This window comes from Chlorocebus sabaeus, chromosome 6 (assembly GCF_047675955.1).
Source record: "Chlorocebus sabaeus isolate Y175 chromosome 6, mChlSab1.0.hap1, whole genome shotgun sequence".
Classification (NCBI taxonomy): Eukaryota; Metazoa; Chordata; class Mammalia; order Primates; family Cercopithecidae; genus Chlorocebus; species Chlorocebus sabaeus.
Genome location: NC_132909.1, coordinates 61368610 through 61393048, shown reverse-complemented (window position 1 = coordinate 61393048; position 24439 = coordinate 61368610). Strand labels below are relative to the sequence as shown.

The following is a 24439-nucleotide window of genomic DNA, read 5'->3' as shown; positions in this document are numbered from 1 at the left end:
CCCCGTGCCACCTCCAGACCCGTGCATACTGGACCCGTGCATACTGGTGCGGCCAGTGCGGGGTGGGTGGTGGAGCAGGGCTCAAGCCAGCCTTGGTCTGTCTGCAACCAAGCGTGGGTTCTCCAGCCTTGCCCCCAAGTGAGGAAGCCATCTCCAGCTGCCTGGGATCAGGCCCTGCCTGTCAGCACCTCTTTTCCTAGAGGAAACTCCTGTCTGTCAAAGCCCCTGCTGCAGGGCCCTTCTCTATGCCATCTTCAGCCTGGGTCTCATGGGCCCTTCCCTGGAGGATCCCCACATCCCCTCACGGATACCTCTGGCAGTGATTCCGGGGAGCCCCAGAGCTGTGCTGTAGGAGGCTGGAGTTCCCCGCGGCCTGGGCCCCCATGCCGGACACTCCTCCCCCATCAGTCTCCTGTAGAACGTGGAGCCTGAGACCCCATCCCCGGCAAATCGCTTAATCAGCTTCCCTGGGGCCTTGTTCTTCCTGCAGGGGTCTGTCTGTGCGGAGTCCAGCTCTGGCCTGTCCCCCTGTCCCCCATGAGTTTAGCCTTGGAGAGACCGTGGTAGGTGGGTACCCACAGCCTGAGGTCTCCCCCAGGCAACCTAGCTGGAGCCGCCACCAGGTGGCAGCCTTGGGCCGCCCAGTCCCCTCGCTGTCTCCCTGGTCCTAACCCTTCATGTGGGAAAGCCGGTCCGGCACAGCCCATTTGTCACCCCACTTCCTGAGCCCACTGTGTTCCCACGTCCACCAGGGGATGGGCAGTCCCTCAGGTTTGTGCCGACCCTGCCTGTGCCGCTGCCAGGGTTGGGAGGGGCTGTCGCCCCCTCAGACCCGGGTCCCCTGTCCTGGTACCATCTGCTCCCTTGGGCATCTCCGTCTGACCAGACCCTGCCAGGACTGCTCACGTTTCGTTTTCCCCTCCAGTACCCCGGGTCCTTCTCTACCCTGCTCTCAGCCGCCGCCTCCAGGAAGTCCTCTCTGATTGCCCACCCCAACCTGTTCTTTAGGGGAATCCTACAGGGAGGGTTGGGGAAGTAACCCTCAAAGTGAGGCCACAGACCGAGAGAGGCCCCCGAGACTGCAGCGGGGGAGGGCAGCTTGGCTCGGCCTAACTATGTGTGGGACTGGGGAGAAGCAGGTGACACCTATGCCCCGGGGTCTGCTGTTCCCCATCTGTCTGGCCCTCGCGTCTGTCTCCAAACTCTCCCGTTCGCATCTCTCCATCTGCCTCCTTCGCTTTGTGTCCGTCTCTGTCTCCGTGTCTGATCCTCTGGGACGTGCTTTCAACAGGCACAGAGACACCGGCCCCGGCCCCCACCCTGTGATCTGCGCCCCCCGTCCCACAGCTCTGAGCGTTTTCACCAGCTTCAAAAGGCACATTAATTACTCTAATGAGGTCAGGAGAGACCCGTGCTCTGCCATCCGGAGTCAGAACATGCCGCAGCCCCCAGCCCGGCCGCCGCTGTCCCCTCGGGCAGGGAGAGGAGCGCTGCTGCCTCCATCCCCTCTGCCTGTCAGGGCCCGTCAGCCGCGCTGCGCCCCGTGTTGGTGCAAGTAATTGGCAGCCCCCCAAGGTTAATGCACTGTTAGTCGGGGGTTCTCCCAGGCTAAGAGCCGGAGAGGGGCCTGTCAGCGAGAGATGAAAGGCCCCAGGTCCTGGCCGGTGCTTGGCCTGTGTGTGTGCGCACACGTGTGTGCCCGTGGGAGTGCGTGTGTGTGCGGGTGCCTGGGAGTTCAGGGGGTGGGCAGTGGCATCCTCCTCCTCCCGCGTGCAGGCACAGGCACCAACAAAACACAGCTTTGTAGACACACGATAAGTAACACAGTGCCACGGATGGGACGTCTGCAGCCCCACAGGACGCGCGATCACACACATGGGTGTGACGTGCTGAGATCCTAACCCCATGCCAGGGGGTATCTCAGACCCGCGCCCGCCACCCTTGCCCCTCGGTGTGCCCACTGGATAAGCAGCATATCAGACCCCTGCCTCTGGGCGGGGGTCTCTGCCTCAGCAGTGGGTCCGGCGCAGGCTGGAGTCCAGTGGACTCATGGCACGGCTTCTCTGCCTGTGAACTAGGGATGGGTGGGCGCTGGGGACGTGGCCTCGAGGGCTGGATGTGTCAGGTTCCTTGTGGCTCTGGCTTGTGCCCGCAGCTTCGGGCCCGACGTTCGTCCTGGGGAGACAAAGACGGGGCTCCTCTGCCGCCCTGGTGCGAGGGTGTCCCAGGGATGCGGCCCCGTGCGCCACATCAGTCACTTGGGGGTTGGCAGGCAACTGAGGGTGCTGAGACCCCCGTACCCTCGATTCCCCACCTCCAGGGATCTCACCCCCAGGTGCCCATCTCCTCTGTGGGGGGCCTGAACCACCACTGCCGCCACATTGAGGCCACTGACCTCCCCGTCCAAGGCCAGCCAGACCCTGAGAAGCACCCAGTGCTTTGCTGTGGGACACAAAGCCACAGGTGGCTATTCACGTTTCTTCATTTCAGTTACATAAAACTGAAGGTCCGGGGTCTCAGTCCCCTTGGGGAGAGGTCTGGGGCCTCAGTCACCATAGAGAGAGGTCCTCAGTCTCTGTAGGGAGAAGTCTGGGTCCTCAGTCTCTGTGAGGAGAGGTCTGGGTCCTCAGTCCCCGTGGGGAGAGGTCCTCAGTCTCTGTGAGGAGAGGTCTGGGTCCTCAGTCCCCGTGGGGAGAGGTCTGGGTCCTCAGTCCCTGTGAGAAGAGGTCTGGGTCCTCAGTCTCTGTGAGGAGAGGTCTGAGTCCTCAGTCCCCGTGGGGAGAGGTCCTCAGTCACCATGGGGAGCCAGAGGCTCCTGCTCTGGACAGCAAGTGGTGGGGGCAGGGACATTTCCTTTGTATGGGAAGTTCTGGATGCTGGTGGTGTCTGGACACTGGAGAATGGGTCTGTGTTCAGGTCCTGGACCTGAAGGTGGGATGAGGGAGAGAGGAAGGAGGAGGAAGGGGAGGAGGGAGGGGAGAGAGTGGGAAGGAGAAGGATGTGAATGGAGAGGAGGGATGGGAGGAGGGAAGCGGGAAAGAGGGAAGGGGAGGAGGAAGAGGAGGAGAGAGAGGAGGGTGCAGAGAATGGGGGAAGGAGGGAGGGGGAGGAGGGAGGGAAGGGTTGAGAAGGGGAGGAAGGTGTGAAAAGAAGGAGAGAGGAAGGAAGGGAGGGGGTATCAAGGGGGAAGAGGGTGGGAAAGGGGGAGGAGGGAGGGGAGGGTAGTATGAAGGGGGAAGGAATTGAGGGAGGGGAGGAGGGTGGGAAAGGGGGAGGAGGGAGGGGAGAATAGTATGAAGGGGGAAGGAATTAGGGAGGAGGGTGGGGAGGAAGGAGAGGGAGGGAAGAGGGAGGGGGAAAGTGTGAAGGAAAGGAGAGAGGGGAAGGGGGGAGAAGGGAGGGAAGAAGGGAGGGAGGAGGGGGGAAGGTATGAAAGGAAGGAGGGAGGGGAAAGGTGTGAAGGGAAGGAGGGAGGAGGGTGTGAAGGGAGGAGGGAGGGGAGGAGGAAGGGAGGAGAGTGGGAAGGGTGGGAACTAGGGAGGAGGGTGAGCTGGGAAATAGGGCTGTGTGCCTGTTCCTTTCCACCACTGGCTGCAGGGGTTGCAGGAATCTTGGGTCCGTGGCTGGACGGGGTGGAGATTTTCTTTTTTCTTTTTTTTTTTTTTTTTTTTGAGACAGAGTCTCGCTCTGTCACCCAGGCTGGAGTGCGGTGGCCAGATCTCAGCTCACTGCAAGCTCTGCCTCCCGGGTTTACGCCATTCTCCTGCCTCAGCCTCCCAAGTAACTGGGACTACAGGCGCCCGCCACCTCGCCCGGCTAGTTTTTTGTATTTTTTAGTAGAGACTGGGTTTCACCGTGTTAGCCAGGATGGTCTCGATCTCCTGACCTCGTGATCCGCCTGTCTCGGCCTCCCAAAGTGCTGGGATTACAGGCTTGAGCCACCGCGCCGGGCCTGGGGTGGAGATTTTCATGTTACCTGCTGGAGAAAGGGATACGTTTTTCTTTTCGTTTCTTTTTTTTTTTTTTTTTTTTTTTGAGATGGAGTCTCGATGCTCAGTCGCCCAGGCTGGAGTGCAGTGGCCGGATCTCAGCTCACGCCATTCTCCTGCCTCAGCCTCCCGAGTAGCTGGGACTACAGGTGCCCGCCACCACGCCCAGCTAGTTTTTGTATTTTTTTAGTAGAGACGGGATTTCACTGTGTTAGCCAGGATGGTCTTGATCTCCTGACCTCGTGATCCGCCTGTTTCGGCCTCCCAAAGTGCTGGGATTACAGGCTTAAGCCACTGCGCCCGGCCATGTTTTTATTTTCAAGGACAGTGACCCAGCCCAGGGGAAACGCCCCGATCCCTGGGGCAAAGTGCAGACCCCAGCTCCGTGCTTCGCAGGTGGAGCGATGGACAGGGGTCGGGCTCCTGCCCAGAGTGGAGCCCACGACCTGCCCAGCCTCCGGTGACCCCTGCTGCCTGATCCTTGCCTGGCTGAGATGGGGCTTCTGAAGGCTGCTGGCACCAGGGCAGGCTGCGGACTGGGTCCAATTTATTCTGTAATGAGAAATTCTCCCTGCATATTTTTAGCTTCCTCCTGGCATCTCGGCCTTTGAAGGCTGAGGGGCTGCGGGACGCTGATCCTAAGCCCTGTGGCCTGGCCCTGTGGGCAGTGGGCAGCGGGTGCTGGGCACGGGCTGGACAAGTCTACCCCTTCCCAAGTCCGGGTAGACCCCAGGCCCAGGAGTGCAGAGCAGGGGGCGGGGCCAGACCCCATCAAGCCCTGTACTGGCTCTGGACCGGGGACTGAGGGCGACCCTGGATAACCCCTGACCTTGGCTGACCCCTGTCCCCAGCGTGAGCCTGACCTCTGACCCTCAGCTCCACAGGAAGCTTACTCTAGAGTGATCTCCGGCCATGGCCGCGTCCCAAAGCTGGGATAGCCCCCAGCCCCAGGAGGGAATAGGGCTTCCTGGGCCCCCACAGTGGCCCCCCGGCCGGGCGGGGCTTTGCTAGGGCAGCCTCACCCGGGGCCAGGCTTCGGAGACGCCATGCCCTCCCCTTCCCTCCCCAGGTCATTCCTCTAGGAGCGGCCAGCGGGTGTGGGGAGGTTGAATGGGGGACGCACCGCCTTTGTTCCCGTCCCTGCTTGGGCTCTGACCTTGAGAGAGAGACAAGAACAGAAGGAAAACGGAGCTTCTGCTCAAATCCGCTCAGCGGTGGCGGTGGCGGCGGCTCTCGCCTCGGTGGCCCCTGCATGCAAATGAGTGGCCCTGTCATGCCTGGGTGGAGGTGGTGCCCTTCCAGCTCCCACCTGTGCAGGTCCCAGTCCTGGTTTGAGAAGAGATGCCCTCCTCCCAACCCTGGCCCACCCCTGCTCACCCATGAGATTCCTTGAAGCAGGAGGGGGCTTCTGGTCCCAGGGCAGAGGGAAGCTTCCAGAACTCCCACCTTTGCCAGGTGGCATGCTGGGGCCAGGCACGCCAAGACCCCAGGCTCGCGGCTCCTTGTCCTGTGCTGGGGTGCAGCCGCCGCACCTCTGCTCCGAAGGTGCTCGTCTCCGGGAGTGGCCATCCCCCTCCCTCAAAGAGCCCGACCAGACCAAGCTGCCCGGGACGCTTGTCCAGCCTGTGTGGGCCGCAGAGCCCTGTGTGGGTAGAACCGCAGGCCCTCACTCCAGGAGCACTGAGTCTGTCCAGAGGGCCTGGCAGGTGACTCAGGGCCTGCCTTAGCCACCACCTGGGACAGGTTCCCACGCTTCACTGAAGAGACACCCGGCCAGCCCTGGCCTTCAGCCTGGGATGTCTGTAGTGGGGTCAGCGGACGAGACCTGGAGCTCAGAGAACTGAGAACCTTGTCCTGGCAGGGACGCTAGAGCACTGGGTGAGACAGACTTTTCTGGAAGAGCAGGATTTTAACAGGAAGAAAAAGTGGAAGGACTTCCCAACAGGACACGGTCCGATCAAAAGTCGGGTGGTGTGGCCTTCTGGGGAGTGGGGGGAGGAGGGCACGCCGCAGGAGACACAGGACAAAGCCCACATCTCAGCGCTGTGGGGCGGTGGTGGGTCCCATCCCCACCCCACCTTGCTGGGGCACAGGTTAGCTTGACCATCTCTGGGCTAACGGTCCCTGCAAGTAGTTTGGGTAATGCCTCATACAGGGACCTTCGGGTCCAAGGGCTGTCAGCGCCTGCACTGTGGTTCCCTCTCCTGCACTGGGCCTGGTGAACGAAACTAACTCAGAGAGGTACAACACGATCTGGGCATCGCCAGTAAAGTCTAGCCAGCACTTGGTGGCAGCGTACCTTCCACAAGCTCAGAGTCTGGTGAGGGAGGCTGTGGCATGAATAAGGGTGAAAACAGAGGGCAGGCCAGGTGCAGTGGCTCACGCCTGTAATCCTAGCACTTTGGGAGGCCAAGGCGGGAAGATCGCCTGAGCCCAGGAGTTCAAGACCAGCAGGGCCAACATGGCCAGACCCTCTCTCTGTAGATTGGAAAAAAGACAAAATAGAGGCCAGGCCCCCAGTTCCTCGCCTGTGTCAGCCTCCCGGGAGGAGAAATCACTCGGCATTCCCCAAACAGATTACACCCCGGGCCTTTGCATAAGCTGTGGCCCCGGGCAGCGGCCCTCCCCTGCTGCAGGATTCCTGCGTGACGACTGGCTCCACTCTGGGCTTCTTGGATCCCATCCCCAGCTGCTCAGACTCCACACCGGTCCACCTACTATGCGCCCGGCACCCTTAGGGCTGAGGTAGGGACTTACTCCATCCCTAGGGAACAGCGCGGTCCGGAGAGGCGACTCCCAGGGCCCCAGGGAGGCCGCAGCACCAGCAGCTTTGGACTTTGGCCAGCGCCCCTGTGAAACTCTGCCCAGACCCCCGCAGGGAGGCTGGAGTTGGCCGAGCCCGATTTGGGACGCGTGCGTCGGGGTTTGTGAGGCTGCGGATAGCACTGGAACCGCGCAGGTGAGAGGCCCGGGACCCAGGGCCAGGCCGGGAGGAACACTTGGGGGCGCGGGAGACAGGGTGCGCCCCCGCTCCTCGGAGACCGCGGGCCGGGCCACGCGGATGCCGGCGGGGGGCGCGCACAATCGGGGTCGCTGGGGCAGGCCCCGGGGGATAAGCCTGCGACGGGGTGGGCCGGGGCAGGGGGCGGGCGCAGGCTGGAGACCCCCGCCCAGTCCCCGTGCGGCTGGGGCACGGCGGGAGGGGGCGCCCGCGGCCCTCCCGGCGCTCGGGCGGGACAAAGGCCGGAGCCCGGGCCCCTCCCCGGCGGGTGCGGCGGCGGCAGCCCGCGCTCCTACAGTCCGCGCGGCCGGGTCCCGCGCCCGGGGCGACCCCGGCGCCCCGCCCCGCCGCCGCCTGACTTCTCGGCGCCCGAGGTCGCGCGCGCGGAGGCGGGGGCGGCCGGGGATCTCCAAGCGCCGCCGCGCCCTCCTCCCGCCCGCCCTCCGCCCGCCCGCTCGGCGGCGGCGGAGGAGGCGGAGACGGCTGGCAGGCGGCGGCCGGGAGAGCGAGCGCGGCGGCCGGACCGGGGCCATGGCGCCCGCGCAGCGCCCGCTGCTCCCGCTGCTGCTCCTGCTGTTACCGCTGCCGCCGCCGCCCTTCGCGCGCGCCGAGGACGCCGCCCGCGCCAACTCAGACCGCTACGCCGTCTACTGGAACCGCAGCAACCCCAGGTGAGCGCGGCCGCGCGCGGGGGGCGCCCGGAGACCCCCCAACGTCCCCCACGCCCCGCCTGGCCTCGCGCCCCCCGAGCTCCGGGCGCCCCCTACACGCGCGCCGCCGCCGGGATACTGGTGCCTGGTTCCCGCGGGAGCCCCCCAGGGAGTTTCGGCCCCCCGGAGTTTGGGGGACTCACCCTTTTCGCACCTGCCTCCCCCGTGGCGCCCCATTGCCCTGCAGACTTTGGGGACTCGCGTCCCACATCCCCAAGAGCGCCGACGTCTCCTGGAGTTTAGGGAACCCCTCTGACACCCTCCGATGCCGGGTAGCCCCTGAGTTGCCTGCCTGGACTTGGAGGACCCCTGATCCACCCGCCTCTCTGGGGAGCCCCTAGGTTTCGCATTTGGTGGGGATCCCTGGGGACCTTGGCTCCGGAGGTGGGGGACTGTGGCCCTCCAGGGATCTGTGGGGGCGCCCTGCCCGCAGGTCCCCAGATGAACTTGGGGAAGTTGGAGTGTCCCTCCCTCGGGACCCAGCATCTGCTTCACTCCAGGGGGCCAAGGGCCCAGCTTTGAAAGGAGACTGAGGGGCCGGGGAGCTGGGGTCAGCCCCGGGAGGGGCAGTGGGATGGAGTCGTCTCCTGTCCTCTGGGTGCTGACCGGGAAACTGAGGTGCAGAGTGGATGAGGGGCTGGCTCAAGGTCATGCAAGGGGGGACTTGGGGCGGGACCCAGGTAGCCCAGTGCCCTGCCTGCCACGCCCGGCCCAGATGCCCCACCCGCCTCCCGCAGGCCACCATGTTCCGAACCAGGTCCGGGCCAGGCACAATGTGGGGGACAGGAGAAGCCCCCGTTGGTCAGAGCAAGAAAAGTTTGCCGGGGCCTGGCCATGGCCTGGACATCGGCAGAACCCTCCGGGCCATCCCAGGGTCTCCAAGACGGGAGCAGGCTGCGGCTTCCCTGGGGGTCCCATGGGAGCCAGGGCTTTGGGCGTCCTGGGGCTCTGGAGGGAGTCAGCCCCAGCACTCAGGGTGTCACCGTCTTCCCAAGGTGCGCAGAGCTGCATGTCAGGGGCCGAGGCGGCCCCCTCACTGTCCCGCCACTGGTCACTTTCTCTCCGTTTTCCAGCCGCTTCCTGTGCCGACCCAGCTGCCCTCCGGAGCCCGCCATCCCTCCTTGTCCCCGCTGTCTCCTGCTGTCCTCGGTCCCCGGGAGGAAAGTTGCATGAACGGGCCTCTTTGAGGCGGGCTCGGGGACAAGGGCGGCCCGTGTTCCGCCGTGGGGGTGGGGAACACGCACAGGCCCACCCCCCACCATGGTCGACAGCCTCGGGTCGGGCCCCTGGGGGCTGAGGGCAGGGACCCTGGGCCACTGGGGGACGGCTGGCCCACCTCAGAGCAGGTCCCTGAGCCGCCCACTGTACTGGTCACATGTGGGTTTGATTAAGGCTGTCGCTGGCCGTGCGGGGAGTCCAGCGGGCAGCGCTTCCCTGGCCCAAGTTTTTGGTTTCAGCTTCGGAATCTCCCTTCCCCAGCATGGCCTGTCCTTTGTTCTAGCAAACGCCAAACACAGGAGGACCCGGGAACCGGGGGAGGAAGGGGGTCGCCAGGGCCGCCCTGCTGCCCCACCTGCCACAGGGCTGCAGGCTGCGGGCTGCAGGCAGGACCCCCGGCCAGGGGAAGGAAATGACCTCCCCAGTGCCTGGCTTGGCCCAGCCACCTCCTGTTGCTCCGGGTCTGACCTGGTTGCCCAGCTCAGACCGCTGCCCGAGGGAACGGCCTTGCTGGTCCGAACAGCCGACCTGGGCAGCACCAGGGCTGCCTCCTCCTTCAGTGTCCAGGGTTGCTGGGGACGGAGCCCACACCCTGCAGTGGGGCCCAGGGCTGGGTGAGCACCTTCCCGGGAAGCCGGGATCCGGCCAGAATCGGGGCTTCGTTGCCGACATCGGGGGTCTCTGCGGTTTTCAGATATGGTGTCCAGGGGCACTTGCCCGGGACCTGTGCCTGGGTGGCGGGGTGTCAGGCATGGCAGGGGTTGGCGTTGGGCCTCCGTATCCAAGGGGACCCTGTGGAGGGGCATCGGCCTGGGGAGAGGAGTGGCATCAGCCAGCAGGCTTGTATGAGGCTGGGCTGGCCGGGGAAGGATGATGGGGTTGGGCAGATGTGTGGGGGATGCAGGGACCCCGAGTCTTTGAGAGGGGCCTTAAGAAAGGCACTGGGAGATGGGGGAGGCTGCGATGGGGGGCAGACAGCAATGTGGGCACCACGGGACCGTGTGCTTCCGTGTGCTTGATGGGCCCGCAGGCCCAGGCAGTGCCACAGCATCACCAGCCGCCCCTTCTGCCCATTGGCCTGGCACCTGTGCCCAGGCAATGACTGGTCTGTTCCCACATCATACTCTCCCTGCTGTGAGGTGCGTTGCCTGCACCCAGGGGGCCCCGCACCCACCTCCTTGAGCCGCTATAAGGTGGGGCCCCGTTCGGTGGTCTGGCCAGCCGGCCCTGCCACCCCCACTGGTGACTGCACAGCATCTGTCTGAACCACCCCCCACCTGGGCTGGATACACCTGAGCTGGCAGCTAAGCGTCTCTGGGCCTGTTCCCAGCCGGGCCGCATTGGGCTGGGGCGTCCAGGCCTTGGACCTGGCCAGCTGCCCTCACCCGTCCTGCTCACGACACTGCGTGTGCATTCCCACGGCTGCTCCTGTGTGTTTGCGTGTGGGGCAGGGGAGGAGGTGGTGTGCAGGTATGCCTTGGAGTCATATCCGGCTGCAGGTTACATGTGTCTGTGTGTGGCAGGAGGCTGCGTGAAGCCACAGGGCACGGCTCTGGCGTGTTTGCACGTGTCTGTGTGATTGCATATGAGGTACGTGTGTGTGCATGAGTGTGCCTGTGTGTGGCACCCATGTTTGCATGTGCGTGCCCGTGCACAGAACGTCTGCAGTGTCCGAGGTCCCTGTGCGTGTCTGCCTGTGGCATGCATGCATTTTGTCTGTGCATGGAGTGCAGGTGTGTGTACGTGTCTGTGTGTGGGGTGCATGTAAGCGTGTCTGCCTGGGGGCAGCACTGGCTGTCAGAGGGCTTGCAGTGTGGGGGCAGTGGTGGCCCTGGCCCAGTCCACAGCAACCCCGCTGCTGGCCCTCCCTCTCCTTCCCTGGGGATGGGACCAGGGCCCAAGTGCAGACGGCCGTTGAACCTCAGAGCGGGGTGGACGCAGGGGCCTGCGGTCCCCAGGAGTCTTCACCTTCTTATTGGAAATCTGTAGCCATGTGAACTGGGTTGCGGGCACTGGGTGGGCGCCTGCCCGCACCGGGCATCTCTGGGCTTCGGCCACCCTCCTGGGGTTCCCCACGGACCCAGTGGCCGTCGGGTGTGGACAGCAGCTAGGCTCCCCTCAAACACCAGTTGGAAAATGGTGACCTGGGCGAGGGCTCGGTCCCCGAGGGAGGAGCTGCCCGCCGGCAGAGGGCCAAGGTGAATGTGGCGTCCTGCTCCCCGTGGCTCCACTGGCGTCCCTCGGCCTCTGGGGGAGGCGGCTTTGAAGGGGGTGATGCTGTGTTTTGCTGCATCAGGGTTTTTTGTTTTATTTGAGAGAAGCTGGTCCACTTGGCACTGGGGTGGCTAGGAGAGCCGGGCGGTGGGCCTGGGGGGTTCGGGGCCTGAGGATGGGGTCCTGGAGGCCGTGGGGTGCCAAGACTCTCTGGGCGTGATGTCGGGCAGGTGGCTCAGCAGCCTGGAGCCCCTAGGCCTGCTCCGTGAAGCAGGGGTGACGGAGCCCTGCGGAGGGTGCAGCTCCTCTGATAGGGCCTTGTGTGGACGGGCAAAGGCCCGAGGGTGGTCCCAGGGGTTTAGCGTCCCCTCCCCAGAGGGGAAACCGAGGCAGCTCCTGTGGTGGGGAGGATGTTTCTGCCGAGGCTCCATGGTCTCTGTGTCTCACAGTCTCTTTGGGTCTCGGTCTTCCCCGTCTCTGCGCATCCTGGGGTGCCATGAGTAGCCCAAGATTCCGCCTCCACCTCGGGCCTCCCTGGGCGGCCTCCGTTTGCAGAGAAGGGAACAGAGGCTCTGTGGTGGGGGCTCGGGAACGAAGTGGGATTCGACCTCCCCCTGTCTCTGGGCTGACGTCTCCACAGGTCTGCAGGGGACCGGCCCGACGTGGGTCCCTCAGGGCCACAGCGGAGGCAGCGGGTTGTGCATTCATGGGGGTCTGGGTGGCAGCGTTTCTGTGGAGCTGGTGGTCTCCCTGTCATCCACGAGGGTCCTGCCCCGGTGGCCGTGTGTTCCCTGGGACACGGCTTCTCTCCTCAGGAACCGGGATGCACCAGGCCTTGCCCCGCGGTCCTGTGTGTGGGACCGGCCTCTTTTGCAGATGGGTCCTCAGGGAAAGCTGGGCTTTGTACCTTGCTGGGGGAAGGGCTGAGCCCCTCCCGTCCCTGTGCCCATCGTACCCGTCGCCCCAGACACACGGCTGGGAGCCTGCGGAGGACCAGACGAGCCGGCGGGGTTTTTGCTTTAACCTCAAGCAGGCGTTTGAACTCTGTGGCCGAGCCGGCCCTGGTGGGGGGGCTCGTGCCACGCCTGCTCCCAGACCAGGCTGGTGTGAGGTCTGGCCAAGAGACTCAGTGACGCCCCCCCCATCTCAGTGCATCCCTCGTCCGCCTGCCCTGTGAGTCGGTAGCCCCCACTTTATGGACAGAGCAGCCAAGACCCTGAGAGATGGTGACTCACCCAAGGCCACCCGGAAGTTGGGCACAGTCCAGGGTGTCCCCACCTGGGGGCAGGCCCAGGAGGAGCCAGGAACAGCCCTGGGAGGGGCCGGAAGGTGGGTGGCTGACAGCAACTGTGCCCGCTGCACTCTGTACCCAGGCCACCCACGCCCACGGTGATGGAGGCCCCGGTGGGGCTGACCCTGCCCGGTCTACCTTTCCCTCCGGTTGCATTTTTCCTCTTTTGCTTCATTTCTAGGGCCCTGCCTCAGTTTACCCTCATGCACCACAAGTCCATACTTGTCCTTTCTCAGGCAGACCCTGCACCATCCTGGGGACTGATTTCCATTCAGGTCCCACCCGGGTCCTGGGCAGGAGGAAAAGCGCCAGCCCTCAGTCACGGGGGACATCTCTGGTTCCTGGAAAAGCCAGCTGTGGTTGCTGGTGTGGGTGCTGTCATCCTAGCAGGTCTTGCTGGGGGTGGCAGGAGGGGATGGGCGACCTCAGCCCCACGCTGGGCCTCAGGACCCAGGCTGCCTGCTCATCTGGCTGGCCTGGGCCTCCCCGGGAGCTGCTCTACCCTGGAAGAGAGATGGGGACGGGCGCAGGCGTCCACCTGCCCACCCACGGGGTCCTGGCTGCCGGCCACACCGCTGCCTCAGTTTCCAGTCCTGGAAGGCGGCCCAGCCCACCCCCAACCCAGTTCTGGGTGAGATTCCTAATTAGTCGCTTAGCTATTAGTGTCTAATGACTTGACAATTGCCCGATTGGAGCTAATTAGCTCCAGGCCGCTTGCTGGAAGAGGGTGACAGCCGGGAGGCCCACCCGGGTGGGCAGCAGGGTGATGCTCTGCCTGGGTGAGGCTCTGCCTGGGGCCTGGAGGGCTGCCTGGAGGCGTGGACTTTGGCACCCGCAGGTTGAGCGAGCGTGGGGGGAAGGTGTGGCCCGGCAGAGGGAACCTGGAGGAGTAAAAGCTGCCACCCCGCTCTGTCTGGGAAAAATCCCAATTCAGTCATTAACCCCTTAGTGAGAATTTCAGTCTCTCTCTGCTGCTCCCAGAGAGGATTTGCATATGGAGGCTTTATCACTAATGGAGGAAGCTAAGGCTTTGTCTGCCTCTCCCCAGGCGCGGTTTTGGGGTGGGGGCCCCCTCCCCGCTGCAGGCGCCACCCTGAACAGGGGCAACGCGCCCGCCTCAGGCTCGCTCGCCAACTTGGAACCGGGAATGCCAACACAGCAAGGCCGCCGCTATTTCAGAGACGCAAAGGGAAACAAATGGCCCCACGCCGGCAGCCAGAGCTGGGGATGGGGGTTCCCCTAGGACCTGCCCCCCAACACACACACCTGCGGGGTGCTGCCGACAACTCTGGCATTTCAAAGTCCTCGCCTTCTGACCTTTTTAATTCACTCGTTCAGGCAAGAAACACATATTGAGTGCCACTGTATGCAGGGCCCGTGTAGGGCCCTGGGGAAGGGACAGAGGAGGCCAACCTCAGGATCCAGGATTCAGACAGCAAACCCTGTAAAGGATCAGATGTGATATGGGGCAGGGCCCAGGGAACAGCATTGCAGGCAGTGGGAACAGCACCTGCAGAGGCCCTGGGTGGGAACGGGAACAGCTGGGAGGCTGGTGTGGCTGGAAGGGAGGAGTCTTGGAGAGGAGGCTGAGGAGGGTGGAGCGGATGTGCCATGTAAGCCTGGAGGGGTGTACATCTTATTCTGAGGATCAAGAATGGATGGAGGGGTTTGAGCCGCTGCCGACGTGTTACAGGGTCTGCTTTGCGTTCAGAAGGGCGAGCTTGGGATATGGGGAGGCTGGGCCCTGGCAGACCCTCACTGCATCCTGGAGGGGCCTGGGCACCCGGCCGCTCAGCCACACAGAAGCCTCGGTCTCTGATGTTTTACCGAAGGCAAAACGGGAGGAGAGAACACGGTGGCGTCAGACACGGGGGAAGCAGACACCATCCGGGAACCAAGAGGCCAGAGGGGGACCGACAGGGCTGGTGCTGTGGGCCCACCTTCCGAGGCTGCTCTGTCTCACGAAGGCTCCTGCTAGGAGCCAGGTTCCTTTTTTGGGTTGAATGTGGCTCCCTGGGGATCACTGCTGGGACAGGAGGGGAAACTGAGGCCAGAGGGCGGTGGGGAGCCCAGACGTCCCTGTGGTTCCTCCACGGAGGCCTCCCCTGCAGGGTGACCTGGGTGCGGGCAGTCCCAGGCGGGAGCTGAGCCTGGCTGCCATCGACCGCCTGATCAATGGGCTTTCACTTGGGCTAGGCAGGAACGAAAATGACTTCAAAAAGGCTGGAGCAGCTTCTGCATCGATCGTGCCCAAGAGGCCAGCGGGTCAATGAGACGCCTGTGCCCGGCCGGCCAATGGGGTAGCCCGAGGGGTGGGCCGAGGTCAAGTCGTCTCCATCTGAGCCTGTCTGGGGGCTGCCCCCGCATCTGTGCGGACGCACCCCGAGTGTCCAACAGCCGGGAGGAGCATCCTTCTGCACAGAGGGGAAAGGGAGCCTCAGACCCAAGGGCTCAAATCCAGACCCTAGCCCAGAACTGCAAGGTTCCGAAGCCCTGGACGGACCCCTGCCCCCCAAGCCTGGTTCCCTGGGGAGATTTCCCTGCGACACCCCCTCCCACTGTCCTCTGTGCTGGGCCCACAAGGATGAAGGAGGCCCGGGAAGCTCTCCGTCCCTGGACGAATCCAACCAGGTGGGGAAGGGCTGGAGGGTGACTTCACCGCCTCCACCCCCCCCCCCCCGCCTTGAAATTCTTTGCTCTGGAGATCTTCATGCCAGATCACTAGTGGGGAAACTGAGGTGCGAGTGAGCAGGCCTGCCTGCCCCTTCTCACCCCTGGAGACCCAGGAACCCTCAGCCCCGCCTGGCGCGGCATCTCGGGGTGGCGGGGGGCCGGGCCGATGCCATCTGATAATCCCACCAACCTCTCTCGAGCTGCTGTGCCAATTAGTGCACCCGGCGTGGGGCCGGTGGTGGACTCACCCCTGCAGACCAGGGTGGTGGCGGCTGTGCCAGGCCCAGAGGCAGTGCCAGGGCTGGGATTGGAGCAGCCTGCGCCCATGTGCTGCCAACTCTGATGGGGCCTCAGTTTCCCCTGCCTGTGCAGGGAAGGAGGAGGCAGGAGCGGTGTGGGGGACCCCCCATTCCTCCCTGTTCAGGTCTTTTATGTGCTAATAAGCCCCTCTCAGGGCCCCCCTGGTGCCCCGCTTGGTCCAGGCCGCCGGTTACATGACAGGGACCCTGGGGACCACAGCCGGGAGATCTAAGGGCTCCTGCCACCATCGCCTGAGGCAGTGAGAGAAGGGGAGCCGCCGGTCCCTCCCTCGACTGACCTCTATCCTCACAGACGAGGCTGGGTCAGGGGGCTCCCTGGAGGAAGGGGCCTGTGGGCTGCATCTGGGGGACCTCAGGGCAAAGGCTTGGAGGCAGGGCTAGGGGACTGAGGTGTCAGGAGCACAGGCACCCAGGAGGGAGACCAGGAGGCCGCCGGATTCCGGGGCTCGGGGCTCAGGAGGTTTCTGGGTTCCAGATAGGAGCGGGGTGGTGTGGGGCTCACAGGGTCACACAGGAGGGCAGGGTTGGGGCTGGGAGTGGAACCCAGGATGCCTCCAAACTGGGCGGCAGGTGGAACTCTGGGGGGCTGCGGTGGGGGGGTGTGTGTGGCGGGTGGAACTTTGGGGGTGCTGAGAGGAGGGTGGAGGGATTCTTCACATCAAGGGATTCTCTTTGGGGAAACTGAGGCCACGGTGGGGGCAGAGCTTGCCCCAGAGCGAGCTGGAACGCCCGACTTGTGTCCCCCACGCTGCCCCCATCCTTCTCAACAGGCGGGAGTGCAGAAGGAAAGCAGGGCTGGGGGCTGCCTGGAGGAGGCGGCACAGATGTTAAGCATGTTAGGTAGATGCTAAGTTTCTGGAGAGGGAATTCTTAGTGGAGGGACAGCTTGTGCAGAGGCCCGGAGTCAGGAACCCCACGCCGGCCCTTTGCACCCAGGGGTCCAGATGTCACCCGCCTGGACACCCGCCTCGCTGCTGGCCCTGCCGTGGGGCTGTTGGGGACACTGAGGCAGGAGGTGGGGGGCAGTGCCAGGCAAGAGACCATTGGCTCCCAACCTTAAAGCCCGCCGTGACCGGGGTGTGCAACTCCACCTGCTGGCCGCTATCACCATTCAGGGCCCCAGGCTGAGTCCACCTTGCGAACTGACCCTCCCCCATTCCCCGGCCTGACTTCCTCGTGCACCTGTTCCCTGACCCGTCCCTCTCCGCGCACCCTGACCCGTCCCCAGTGCTTCTGCCCCCTGACCCCGGCCCTCTCCGCGCACCCTGACCCGTCCCTCGTGCTCCTGACCCCTGAGCCTGCCCATGCACCCTGATCCATGCCCCGTGCTCCTGACCCCGGCCCTCCCCGCGCACCCTGACCCGTCCCTCGTGCTCCTGTCCCCTGACCCCAGCCACCCTGGCGCACCCTTACCCGTCCCCCGTGCTCCTGACCCCTGACCCTGCCCATGCACCCTGATCCATCCCCCCGTGATCCTGACCCCGGCCCTCCCCGCGCACCCTGACCCGTCCCCAGTGCTTCTGCCCCCTGACCCCGGCCCTCCCCGCGCACCCTGACCCGTCCCCAGTGCTTCTGCCCCCTGACCCCGGCCCTCCCCGCGCACCCTAACCCGTGTCCCGTTCCTCGCTCCCGGCGCTGACCTCTGGCCGCCCCGTCCCCGCAGGTTCCACGCAGGCGAGGGGGACGACGGCGGGGGCTACACGGTGGAGGTGAGCATCAACGATTACCTGGACATCTACTGCCCGCACTACGGGGCGCCGCTGCCGCCGGCCGAGCGCATGGAGCACTACGTGCTGTACATGGTCAACGGCGAGGGCCACGCCTCCTGCGACCACCGCCAGCGCGGCTTCAAGCGCTGGGAGTGCAACCGGCCCGCCGCGCCCGGGGGGCCGCTCAAGTTCTCGGAGAAGTTCCAGCTCTTCACGCCCTTCTCCCTGGGCTTCGAGTTCCGGCCCGGCCACGAGTATTACTACATCTGTAAGTGGGGTCGGGCCGGGGCTGCCGGGGGGCCGCGGGGGTGGGGCCGGGGAGTGGGCGGGACCGTGGGGTGGGGCTGGGGAGTGGGCGGTGCAGGGGTGGGCGGGGCCGCGGGGTGGGGCCGCGGAGTGGGCGGGACCGTGGGGTGGGACCGCGGAGTGGGCGGGGCAGCGGGGTGGGGCAGGGGAGTGGGCGGGGCAGCAGAGTGGGGACGCGGCCGGCGCTGGCCACTGACCCCCAAGGTGTCAAGTGCATGATGGACCCGCCATCCTCCCAACCATCCCAGGAGGCTAGGACTGTCCTCGTCCCTCGTTGCAGATGGGGAAACTGAGGCTTGGATGGGGACTGAGGCTGCACTATTGTGACCTCAGGCCTACAGCTCAGACCACTTCTTGGCGGTTGGACCAATAGACGTGTCTCACCCTCCCGACAGCAAGACCAGGGTGCCCGTGCCCCAGCCCAATGAGGAGGGAAACTGAGGCATCCAGAGCCCAGCAGGGGAGGGGAGCATGGTGGAAGCCACAGCTCGGCTGGGTGCTGGGGCTTACTCCTGCAATACCAGCACTTTGGGAGGCCTAGGCGGGAGGATCACTTGAGGCCACGAGTTTGAGACCAGCGTGGACAACCTAGGGAGACCTTTCCTCTACAAAAGCATAAAACCAGTTAGCCTGGCATGGTGACTTGGGCCTGTGGTCCCACCTGTGCGAGGGAGTGCATGAGCTCTGGTCACTCCACTGCACTCCAGCCTGGATGGCAGAGTGAGACCTTGTCTTTAAAAGAAGAAAAAACCCCACAGGACCTCTGCAGCACCAGCCGCACCCAGACTGGGTAGGGGTCTCAGGTCCTCCCCACCCCGCACCCACCCCCGCATCTCCCCAGGACCCATGCCAGGCTTGGAGAATCCCTGAGGACCGTGGGGTCTTCATCTGAAAGTTAGGTAGCAGCAGCCTTGGGGAGTTTCACACCTGCAGGACCCCATGGTGGGCTGGGCTTAGGGAGGCTGCCGGTCCCTGCTGCTCATCAGAGGGTCCCAAGACGGCCTTTTCGTCCCCATGAAAGGCCAACGGCAGGTGGGGAACACAGCAGTGCCATTCAGAGTCCCGGTCCTGCTTGGCCATGATATCTGTGACCTTGGTGGGGAATGTGGGGTCCAGCCACTGCCCACCTGAGATAGAGATGATGGCTTCACACTGGTGGCTTCCGCCGTGGCACCGAGACTGAGGGATTCCCGTGGAGTGGGGAACCTGGCTTCTCAGCATCTCGGGGCCTGAGGGATGGGGAGTGGGGTGGGGGATCTGAGGTCTGTGTCCCCAGGCTGCAGGGGGACCAGTGCCTCGACACCCAGCTCCTGCTGTGTGAAATCAAACTTTACAAGGCCGCATCGCCTCCTTTGTCTGCTCTAGTTGGATTTTTCCCTTTTAATTCAGGGAAGAAGCAGGTCAGGGAATGGGGGAAGGTGTTTAAATTAAGTCCCCATAATATAAGAAAAATTATGTTTTTCTTTCTGAGACGGCAGTTTCATAAAGATAATTATTGTAATTATTCGTCTTATCTCTGTGACGAATGTTATTTTTATTATGTGCTTTTTATCTTCATCTTCCAGTGTGAGGGGCTTCTAGGGGGCAGGCAGAGGTGGTGGCCGTGAGAACCAGGCCGTTGGGGGCCCTGGGCCCGGCAGAGACAGCAAGACCACATCCATGTGTGCGTGCACGTGGACCCACCCCTGTTCAATTGTCCACACGTGTGCACACCCCAGTGGCCCTGGCTTCAGGCATCCTTTTCTTCCTCTCCTGATGCTTGCTGATGCCCCCACTGCACGCCAGGAGGCTTCTGTGGGCCCAGAAGCAGGGGGCAGTGATGCTGGAATTTTGGGCATAAGAACCATATGGGAATAATCTTTCCCGGCCAGATGCAGGGGCTCATGCCTGTAATCCCAGCACTTTGGGCTGCCGAGGCAGGCGGATCACCTGAGGTCAGGAGTTCAAGACCAGCCTGGCCAACATGGTGAAACCTCGTCTCTACTAAAAATACAAAAATTAGCCAGGCATGGTGGCACACATTTGTAATCCTAGTTGCTTGGGAGGCTGAGGCAGGAGAATCACTTGAACCCGGGAGGCGGAGGTTGCAGTGAGCTGAGGTCACGCCATTGCACTCCAGCCTGGGCGACAAGAGCAAAACTCCATCATACACACACACACACACACACACACACACACACAATTTCCCAGAGACTCTAATGTGTTGCCAGGCGAGGCCCAGAAAGGGAGCGACTTGTCCACAGGCTCTCAGAGGACAGAGATTTGGTCAATCTCTGCTTGGTCAATCAAATGATTGCCAGGTCAATCATTTGACTATTAATACATCACCTCTTTGTTGATTGCTTGAAAACAAATACATCATTTTCTGAGCTCACCCTGTGCTGCCCTGGGGTGAGGCAGAGCAGAACAAAAACACAGACACCCCCAGGTTTTGGAGTCAGGATTGGACAGAGGGAGAGGCAGGGCGAATGTACAGGAGACTGCTGGGAAACAGGGGGCATTGTGTCTGGGGCTTTGATGTACGAGTAGGAGTTTTATGGGTGGCTCTCCACCTGGGGTTAGGGTTGATTCACCAAGGTGAGGAAGGGAGTACAGCCCCAGGAGGTCTCAGGCACCAAGAGCCACTTCCCCACTCATCCCCATCCCCTCTCTTCTAGCGGCCACGCCTCCTAATGCTGTGGACCGGCCCTGCCTACGACTGAAGGTGTATGTGCGGCCCACCAGTAAGTGCTCAGGGGAACGGGCAGGATCCGGGCCCCCACCCCTGTGTCCTAAACTCACAGAAACAGTGAATGTTCAGAAGAGCCAGGACAGGGGCCCTCGGGTTTCCCCATCTTGCCCTGCCTTGCCCCAGCCTCGATTTCCCCATCTTACAAATATGTCATACCTCCAAGAGTGAAGGTTGGCTGAACTCAGTGGCTCACACCTGTAATCTCAGCACATTGGGAGGCTGAGGTGAGAGAATCACTTGAGCCCAGGAGGCTGAGGCTGCAGTGAGCCGAGATCACGCCGCTGCACTCCAGCCTGGGTGACAGAGCAAGACTCTGTCTCTAAAAAACAAAGCATGCCGGGCACGGTGGCTCACGCCTGTAATCCCAGCACTTTGGGAGGCTGAGGCGGGTGGATCACAAGGTCAAGAGATGGAGACCATCCTGGCCAACATGGTGAAACGCCGTCTCTACTAAAAATACAAAAAGTAGATGGGCGTGGTGGCGTGTGCCTGTAGTCCCAGCTACTCAGGAGGCTGAGGCAGGAGAATCGCTTGAACCCGGGAGGTGGAGGTTGTAGTGAGCCCCGATAGTGCCACTGCCCTCCAGCCTGGCGATAGTGAGACTCCGTCTCGAATAATAATAATAATAATAACGATAATAATAATAATAATAACGATAATAATAATCATACAAACAAAAATTAAAGAGTGAATGTTGAATTCAACAGCCAGGTCCCCCACTTGAGACCAAGTGACTTTGCCTGGAGAGTGGGCATCAGGGATGGCACCAAGAGGGAGCCGAGGGCCTGCCTGCTGGGCTTTTGAGCCCGGTGGGCAGATGTGCACCCTGAGGCTGGGCGGCACGTCGGGAGCAGCCGAGTGGGGTTCGGGCCGCCGCTGAGCGTGCTGTCTCTGCCACCCCCAGATGAGACCCTGTATGAACCTCCTGAGCCGATCTTCACCAGCAATAACTCATGCAGCAGCCTAGGCGGCTGCCGCCTCTTCCTCATCACCATCCCCCTGCTCTGGACCCTCCTGGGTTCCTAGTCCCAGCCCCGCAGGACGCCGGCCCTGCCTGGACGGCCCCACCTGGACCGCCTGACCTCGGCCCTCCAGACCCAGCTGTGGCCCCCGCCTCTGAGACCAAATAGAGACGCTGCTTCTCCCTCCACTGGTGCTGCCCCCGCCGGGCAGGGGCCATCCACCCGCCCCAGGACCAGCCCTCAGGGAGGACCAAGAGCCCCCCCCGAGGCCCGAGGGGCTGGGGTGTTGCAGCCCCTGGCCAAGCCATCTCCTCTGGGGTGACGGAGAACCCGGGAACCTCTTGGCAATTTTTTTTTTTTTAGTGTATTTTTCATGGTTGGATCAAAAAGACTTGAGTTTTTAATTTAATTTATTCCCTGCCATTGCAGCGGGGCGGGGTCCCTGTGCCCCGGCCTGGGGGAGGGGAACGCGGAACGTGGGGTTGGGAACACAGCTGCTCCTCTCTGCTCTGCACCCCACTTGTGGGGCTCTGGCTGCAGCCCACCACGGTCCCCCCTGGTGCTCCAGGTTGGGTGAGTCTGAGCCGGAAGGGGTGCGTGGTGAGCACCCCTAATTGTGGTTGGGGGGGCCCTCATACCCCATCGCCCACCCGTATCCTCCTGGTAATTTCCTCCCAGCCAGTGTTTGGCCCCAGGGCGCTGGCCCTTCGGAATCACAGTCCCCCCCGTGTCTTAGGCCGATGCAAACAGCCCCCTGTCCATCCCCACCGCCTCACACGGTCCTCTCCGACGTCGAGAAGACCTTCTGTTCCTGTAAATAGAGCCAGCAAGTGCAAACTGTGATTTTATTTTCCATGTAATCCTGAGGACGGACTGGACCATTTATGTTTCTTCAGCCCTTCTTAGGGGGTCTTTTATTTTGGTGGGGGGGTGGGGTGGACTTTTAGAGTAGAAGCTGCACTTTGCAATAAGCTCGTTTCGTCTGTCAGAGCCCCTCCCTCAACTCTGTGACCTGATAATGTTTCTAAGAAAAAGAAAAAAGGACAAAAGGGAGGGAACCACTACCAAAAAACAAGAAACACCTCCCGGAAGACACTTTAATGAAGGAAACAACGCATTTATACGGATTTCATATTTCTACCCGCCTTTCCTGATTCTGTGTTTTATATAATATATAAATATATATTGTGTACGGCTGCCGGCCGGCGGCTCGAGGCACGCCCGGTGGTGGTGGGTGGGAAGAGGGCTTTTGTAGGGGGTTGGCGGGGCGGGCCACGTTGCCAGGCCTGGAGCTGGCGACCGGGCCTCCCCTCTTCCCGTCACAATCAACTTTGGATTCTGTATTTTTTTATAATAAAATGAGCATAAACCTCAAACGCGCGTGTCCGTATGTGGGGGCCTTGCCCTACTTGAAGGAGAGTTTTGCATTCCTGATTTGGTGGTGGACGCCGGGCGTGGTGGTTTACTCCTGTGATCACAGCACTTTGGGAGGCCAAGGCGGGCGGATCACTTGAGGTCAGGAGTTCGAAACCAGCCTGGCCAATATGGTGAAACCCCGTCTCTACTAAAAATATGAAAAAAAAAAAAAAAAAAAGCCAGGTGAGGTGGTGCACACCTGTCATCTTAGCTACTCAGGAGGCTGAGGTAGGAGAATCCCTTGAACCCAGGAGGCGGAGGTTGCAGTGAGCTGAGATTATGCCTTTGCACTCCAGCCTGGGTGACAGAGCAAAACTCTGTCTCAAAAACGAAGAAAATATTAGCTCGGCGTGGTGGTGCAAGACTGTAGATCCAGCTGCTTGGGACGCTGAAGTGGGAGGATGGCTTGAGCCTGGAAGGTGGAGGCTGAGGTGGGAGGATGGCTTGAGCCCGGAAGGTGGAGGCTGAGGTGGGAGGATGGCTTGAGCCCAGAAGGTGGAGGCTGAGGTGGGAGGATGGCTTGAGCCCAGAAGGTGGAGGCTGAGGTGGGAGGATGGCTTGAGCCCGGAAGGTGGAGGCTGAGGTGGGAGGATGGCTTGAGCCCGGAAGGTGGAGGCTGAGGTGGGAGGATGGCTTGAGCCCGGAAGGTGGAGGCTGAGGTGGGAGGATGGCTTGAGCCCGGAAGGTGGAGGCTGAGGTGGGAGGATGGCTTGAGCCCGGAAGGTGGAGGCTGAGGTGGGAGGATGGCTTGAGCCCGGAAGGTGGAGGCTGAGGTGGGAGGATGGCTTGAGCCCGGAAGGTGGAGGCTGAGGTGGGAGGATGGCTTGAGCCCGGAAGGTGGAGGCTGAGGTGGGAGGATGGCTTGAGCCCGGAAGGTGGAGGCTGAGGTGGGAGGATGGCTTGAACCTGGAAGGTGGAGGCTGAGGTGGGAGGATGGCTTGAGCCCGGAAGGTGGAGGCTTCAGGGAGCTATGATCACACCACTGCACTCCAGCTTGAGCAACAAAGCAAGACCCTGCCTCAAATAATAGTAATAATAATCATAAAATAATAACAATTTAGAGGTGGGTCTGGAGTCTACCGGGGAGGGGGGTGCGGCTTTGAGGAATGTCTGGGGATCCCCAGAGCTGCGAACCTGATTCATTAGTTATGTGCATGGTTTTGGGATCAGGCCTTGGGATGAGCATTTTATAGGGCCTGTATCCTTCATAGTCATCCATGGGCCTCAGTTTCCCTCTCTGGGAAGTAGCAACAGCCCACTTAGGGCTGGGAGGGGCGGCTGGGAGGATGGAGGGAGGAGACAGGGCTATGGATGGCTGGCTCCGGGGACACCGCTGGCCGGCACACACCTGAGCGTGGTGGAATTCCCGGGCCTCAGGATCCAATCAAATGTGAAACCTCCACTGGCAAGCTCTGCCTCCGTGTGACTCAGTTTCCCCACCTGCCCCAGGCCAGGGCAGGGGCTCTGTCATCTCATAACCTCTTCCCCTTGCAAAAGGCACATCTGTGAGTTCGGGGTCCCAGGGGCCTTCACGCCAGGCACGCCCCGATTGAAGAAACTGAGGCACAGAGAGGCTGGGGGTGATGTGGCAGGTGACCCTGCCCAGGGGACTGAGGTCTTTGCGGCTGGATGATGGTCGCCTGCATCCCACCCGCCGTGACGACGGGCGTCTCCGGCACAATTAGCCAAGCGGGAAGGCTCCCAGCTAATTAATTCAGCTGCTCTGGGCCCGGTGACGGGGGCCGCCTCCTAATGAGGCAGCCCAGGCACAAAGAGCCCTGTGTGTGCCCGCCCCGCCCCTGCCCCGCGCCGGGTGGACGCACGGAGGCACAGAGGGACGGCCAGCCACCATGCTGAGCCCTGTGGGGGAGGCCCCACCATGCCCCATTCCGCAGAGGA

The 24439-nt window shown here is 62.6% G+C and overlaps 1 protein-coding gene across 1 annotated transcript; it reads left to right on the top strand.

The window, feature by feature from the left end:
- The first annotated feature begins 7487 nt into the window (after positions 1–7487).
- On the top strand, positions 7488–22500 carry EFNA2 (ephrin A2). The gene is made up of 4 exons (XM_007994591.3): positions 7488–7661; positions 17080–17393; positions 20089–20154; positions 21067–22500. Exons 1-4 carry the CDS (start codon positions 7522–7524, stop codon positions 21186–21188), a joined length of 642 nt encoding a protein of 213 aa, XP_007992782.1. The 5' UTR covers positions 7488–7521; the 3' UTR covers positions 21189–22500.
- Positions 22501–24439: the final 1939 nt, after the last annotated feature.